At 39.0% G+C, this 6549-nt stretch overlaps 1 protein-coding gene across 4 annotated transcripts in view; it reads left to right on the forward strand.

Moving 5' to 3' along the window:
- Positions 1-6131, forward strand: part of FGF14 (fibroblast growth factor 14) — a 549760-nt gene extending 543629 nt beyond the window's left edge. For all 4 annotated transcript variants that reach the window (XM_084880301.1, XM_084880300.1, XM_084880299.1 and 1 more), the window contains exon 5: positions 4004-6131. In XM_084880301.1, the coding sequence (XP_084736427.1) occupies positions 4004-4140 (137 nt within the window). In that variant the 3' untranslated portion in view covers positions 4141-6131. The remainder of the gene's footprint in view (positions 1-4003) is intronic.
- Positions 6132-6549: the final 418 nt, after the last annotated feature.

Below are 6549 nucleotides of genomic sequence, written 5' to 3' on the forward strand. Positions count from 1 at the left end.
GTATTAAAAAAATACAGAAAATGAAGAGTCAATAACTTGTCCTTTAAAGAATTTGTTGATTTACATATCTTCTTTCCACACTGCATAATTGTTTAATATTCTTAGTTGTGGTGTTACCTTTTTTTTTTTACATTCTCCTGTAAACAATGAAGGCATTTACTTTTATCAGATTCTCAGAGAGCATGCTATAAACTTTTGTTAATTAATCAGAGATATCTGCACCTTTTCATCAAGGATTCTGCCAGAAGTGTCATTTACTTTTATCTATATAAATTTATTTGGGAACTACAGAACATTGATACCCAGGCTTTTCAAAAATGTTTTATATTTAATAAATTCACAGAAAATTTGATCTACAATAACTAAATAAACATTTTAAACTAGTTTAGAAGGTTTGATTTTCTGTTTGTTTTTTTATTCCTACAGGAAAGCCTTAACCATAAAGAAAAAAAAATCCACATTGGTTTTATAATCAATATTCTTTACATAGGAATAAGATAATTTGAAATATTGAAAGTTAAATATTAATTATATGTCAATGTATAATTATCTTTCAGTTTGCCTAAGTTTGGAAACTACTCTTGTTGATTAATACCATCTTTATAATTTCAATGTTGTTGACTTCCTATCACCCTTAACTAAATTTGCCTGGAGAACAAGTCATTAAAACCCAAATGATTAATCAGCAGGGCCTATCTAGGAAAAGAAAAAATTTTCCAGATTCTGAAAAATTAGTAAATTATTCTTATTACTAGTATATGATAAATCATAAGACAAATTAGAGGTTAAATAACGAATTAGAGGGTTTCTTTGTTGTTCTAAAATAACATCTCTATGATCTGTTTCAATCTTTTGTTTTTTAAATATTTTTATTGTTTTCAGAGAGGGAAGGAGAGGGAGAGATAGAAACATTAATGATGAGAGAGAATCATTGATCAGCTGCCTCCTGCACACACCCCCACTGGGCATGGGCCTGCAAACCTGGGCTTGAACCCTGATGGTGAATCAAACCATGACCTTCAGGTTCATAGGTCAAGCTCAAACATTAAACCACACTGGCGCATTTGCTTTACTCTTTTAAGTGAATTTTGAAACCATCAGACTCACCACTATTTAAAAGCAAGTGAAAAATTTAAAGACTGTCAATGGAAGCTCTAAAGAAATCTTGATTTTTTCACTTCCTAACTTTGTCTCTTTATATTAACTTTTTTAATATGGGCAATTAAGAATTGACTAAATTTCTAAAAATTTATTTCTTAGCTGCATAAATGTAATGAAAACCAAAAATGTCCCTTATGTTTCTCTTATCTGAAGCAAACTCTAGAAACCAGATCTTTGGTATAACCAACAAGAAATATCTTGAGAGTCTAAAGGTGTGGTGTAATAATATCACTTGTACTTTAATCACACACTGAACTGTTGTTGTGTGCATGTGTTGTTTATATGTATATATGAGGAAGAGGGAAACAGTATTTTCAAATAATTATCAGATAGAAGTACTCTAAAATAAACAATTAAGAGTGTATTGGAGTGACAGAGATTATCACATAGTGCAATTGATAGAGGAAATTAATTTCAAGCTTTCAAGACCCACACAGCATATAAATTATATCATCGGAATGTTAGGACAAATTAGCTATTTAATTAATCCTTAATGCTCTGGGACATTCATATCTTATACAATTTCATACTAGACAAGGTTAATGCTCTGATGCTGTTGTCTCCTAACTGAATTGGTAAGCAATTGGAAAGTGCTTCAAGGACTGTGGATGAATCCCTTTTACCACCCTGCCAAGTCATTTGATATAGGTCTGATGTACACAAGCACTTTCAAATGTGTGCTACTAAAAAAATCACATGATCCATTGATGCAAAAGATAAACTTCTACTTCCTTGAACATGGAGAATGTATGTGGTAGTTCTTCCCAACTAAACATAAGATCTCTTCATAAAGTACAGTAAGACCACACTTTGCATTATCTATAAGTTCTTGGAAACTGAAATTTTAAGCAAAACAGCATTTAATGAAACCAATTTTAAGATAATTGGTATAACTAAGAGTTTAGTTTCCACTGCATATTTCTGGTCACAAAAATATCACCAAACTTCTAAATAAAGACCCATTAGACATTTAAGAATAAACAATGAAATGAATTTGAGCTACCCATACATTTAAGAAAGATGAATAAAAACAAGAGAATTTTTTCCCAACCCACTTATTTCAGTTCAGGGTCAAGGATGGCAGAGCCTAACCCTGCAGCTCAGTGCCCAAGTTGGGACCCACCCCTTCATCACAGGAGTACTCACACCCACCTCCACTCCCTCAGGCTGGGACAGTGTAGACACCCAGTCCACTCATGTGCACATCTTTGGGATGCAGGAAGAACATGAGTCCCCCGGAGAGAGTCCACACAGACATGGGGAGAATGTGCACACTCCACACAGATGTAGCCCCAGCTGGGAATCAATTTTTTCCCATCAACATTATAATGAAACTAGTGGCTCAGTGTATGAAATTTGTGCACATTAAAAGGGGGACCCAGAGTCAAGTCCCCACTCACCCACATGGACCTCAAAATCGAGTGAGATTCAGACCAGCCCCCTCATTGGGCTAGATCCATACCTGACCTGTACCACCCTTGTCAAGCCCCACTGGGTAGGGGGCACAGCCTCAGGACCCCTGGCCCAGTGCTGGAGCGAGGGGTGTGACCTAGTTCCCCTGGCCTGGCACCAGGAGGGGGGCACAGCCTCAGGTCCTCCATCAAGCCACACTGGGTGGGGAGCGCAGCCTGAGGTCCCCCAGCCTAACACCAGGGCGGAGGGCATGGCCTGAGGTCCCCTGTCAAGACCCATGGGGCTGGAAGAGGGTGTAGCATCGGGTCCCTGCTGATTGCTCAAGACTCCCTAAGGAACTTGGCCTCAGCTGTAGGTGCAGCCATCTTTATGATGGAGTGATGGTCAATTAGCACATTCCCTCTTTATTACATAGGATGAACTGGAAGTAAATTACATTATTCTAGGACCTGCTGCATCATAAACTTTCAAAAGCCTAAAAAAGCAGTCTAATACACTGTGTTTCTGATGGCAGATGATTTTAACTCAGCTAGTTTTCCCCAAGAATCAGTCACTCTTAAATGTTTTTTCCCCCAGGATTCCTGAGAATCATTTTCCAAAAAGCCACATGAACTCTTGTGGTTAATTGTGTGGCCATTTCTCAGAGCTTACCAGATGTCAGTCCCACTCGCTCTCTTGCCATTCTGTGATTCTGCCTTGTATGACATCACTTATTAAATGTTTAAGAATATATCAGAAAATGAGGCGTAAAAATAGAAACAGCCACACAGTTGCCTTCATTTATTTAAGGGTCTTTTTTCATAATCCTGGGAGAGAAAATAGAAACAATGACCTTTGAAGGCCCTGATTAAGGAAAGCTAATTCTTTGTTATTGCTTTGTATAGCTTGGATGTTGAGACTAGTGTGACTATGTGAGTTGAGAGAAAAGTAACTTAATGATCTAGGGTGTAAATACTTGACAAGATGAATAGGAATGAGTGGTACAAGTGTTGACTGTGTGCAGTGTGAGGGAAGTCTGAGTTTTCCTCGCTATGCAAAGAGAATCAGGTTTAAGCTTGCCTATACTGTACATCCTCTGTGTGTATGTGTGTGTGTGTGTGTGTGTGTGTGTGTGTGTGTGTGTGTTTCATATCTTAGGCCCTCAAAGAGGCTATGTCTCCCATTTAAACCTTCTTTCCTGGACAAACATCATGCACATCTATGTGCATGCTTTAGTTACATAAGCCAGAGAATGTGCAGGTAGTAATAGCTTCTATTTGGGGGCGGGAAATTGCTGCTTTAAAACAGGTATCCCTCCCGCCGGGATTGCTTTACTTCAGGGAAGCAGGACAGGGCAAACTGCTGCGGAGCGTGCCTGTACTAATTCTTGACCTGAACTTGGTAACATTTCCTTTTCCCCTTTTCTTCCTGCCCTCCTTCCTGTCACCAGTTGCCATGTACCGAGAACCATCTTTGCATGACGTCGGGGAAACGGTCCCGAAGGCTGGGGTGACGCCAAGTAAAAGCACAAGCGCGTCTGCAATAATGAATGGAGGCAAACCAGTCAACAAAAGTAAGACCACATAGCCAGATCCTCACAGGTGTTGTGACTTACTGGTCCCGAGCACAGCTGAGTGATTTATCCTTGCCAGACATTTCTGCTCCCGTGGCTGAGGAGCAGCTGGAAGTAAGCGGATGCTTGCTCTCTGCTGTCTCGAACTTCTTGGTTGCAAGAGGATGAATCTCAACCTGTTGCACCTCCCACAACAAGAAGACACCTGGATAACCAGCTAAACTCAGACCATGGAATGCCCTACCAGATACGGAATGCCTTTTTAATATCTTTTCTGTGACTGTGACACTTCATGTGAATGACATACTTCACAAGTACTCTCGAGATACCTTGCCTGCTGACAGCTACCCATAATCCTTTTTGAGTCCTGTTTCAGCAACATCCATGTGTTTAAGTTCACTTTTGTAGCACACGGATACTACTGAGTAATTTCTAGTTAGAAGCTGTAAAACCTGTGCTATTATGGATTTCTCTTCCTCCCGTTTTCTACAGGGCTGCGCGCTCCACTGTCTGTGACCTTTTGCAGGGATTGTGCTCCTCCAAATCTTAAACGTTGCAGTTGGCTTAGTTCGGAGAGCGATCAGGGAATCAGGAAGCCTTCTAAACCTATTATTACAAAATTGCATCATAAAGATTAAGAGTGTTGTCTGTGGCTCCCACGATCAATTAAACACACATATACGGTCCGTTCAGTGGCAGGTCCTGTGCTCCTGAGGTCGGCGTTGCCGGGGGCGAGAAATGGGTCAAACACAGTCCGTGGGGAGTTCTCCAGGATATGTGTTTGACACGCCCCTCTAGTTTCTTCGTGTGTGTGTATGTGTGTGTTTTATACATATCACAAGCTTACTGGTAATGGTAACATTTGCCTTGCCCAGCGAGCAAGACCCACTGGTTTTTGAGAAAGTGGGTCCAAAGAACTCTGTAGGCCTTGTAGGCCTGATTAAGGTTCATTTTTTTTTCATCTACTAATCCTCATTATTTGGAAAAAGAGAGAAAAAAACAAACAAACAAACCAACAACAACAATTACAACCTACAAGAGTGCGCTACCTAAATCCATTCCAGATGTATAATCCTTCCTATTTTTAACGAACCGAACTTATTGCCATCCGGGTTTTGGCTGCGTTCCACTCACACTCAGCAGAGCATGGGCAAGGCGGCTGTTGTGTTCTTTTCTGAAGCAGCAACGCAAACCTTAGTTACAAATTAGACTTTAATATTTTTTGGTGTTTAACGACAAGTTTTTAAACCGGACACATTAGGAAATACTATTTTTTTTTTAGCTCAGCATGCTGAGTCAGGTACTGTGTATTTCACCAGTCCATACCTCTACCTCAGCTTCTTGGGGCCCGAGTTGCCCGAGGGCTGGGAGAGAGGTGCCTTGCCATGAGCTCAGAATGCAGTCTGTCGAATTGTTCTAGATCACATCAAAGGCAAACCAACACGTTCAGGCATCAGGTTTTCGGTCCGTTCAACCAATCTGCTTTTGTTTTCTTTGCTTTCTCAATTTCCTTTTAAATAACTCTGAGCTTAGGGAAGACAACTAGCAAGAAAGGCCGTGACTATTGACTACACAGTGAAGAAACTACGCAAAATGTTCAATATTGGATATAAAGAGTTTCAAAATGTTTAATACTAAACTGTTTGGGAATATATTTGTTAACTCTGTGCATACTTAATAAAATTCAATGTCTTGTTCTCAGAAGAGTTAATTGAGACCAAACTGAACCTCATTTATAGAAAAAGTATATGTGGGATCTTATCCTGGCCTCTTGTTATTATTTCCATGTGGGAGGATGACCTAGTGGCCATTTACCCACATTTGCACTGTATTTACTGGGAAATTATTTTGTCACTGCTTTTCTAAGTCTCCATGACAGCCCTTGCCCAGCATTTTAAAATATTGTCCTGCTTAGCTTATTAAAGATTTAGTATAAATTTAACTGTTTATGCTTATTTCATTTTCATATTGGATTCCATTTTAATAAAATAAAAAGTTAGCAGAATGTTTGAGTAGATTTATTGTTGATAATGCCTAAGTACAAATGCAAAAAAAAAAAAAAAAAATGGTTCCTCCCATTCTTGATTTCTTGTTATACCATTTTAATGCCTATTGTTTTTAACAGGATAAGTTAAAATGTACAATATTAGATGAATTTCATTAACTAATTATTTAGGGAATACATATAATTCGTAACATGTGGCAAAGTGAATAATTTAACTTGAAATTTCAATTAGATGGGCTTACCCTACCCCACCCCAACCCAACACACACATCAAACAACCCCACCAATTTGCTTTTGGTGATCAGACCTCATCTGATGGTTTCTTTTCCCCTGCAAGCCTGCGTAATGGTTAAAATTAAGACAATATTTATTTTTTAAATAAGTGAGATTTATGTGCACACCTGTTTTGTTTTGTCTT

Source organism: Pipistrellus hanaki (assembly GCF_964339955.1).
Source record: "Pipistrellus hanaki genome assembly, chromosome: 3".
Classification (NCBI taxonomy): domain Eukaryota; kingdom Metazoa; phylum Chordata; class Mammalia; order Chiroptera; family Vespertilionidae; genus Pipistrellus; species Pipistrellus hanaki.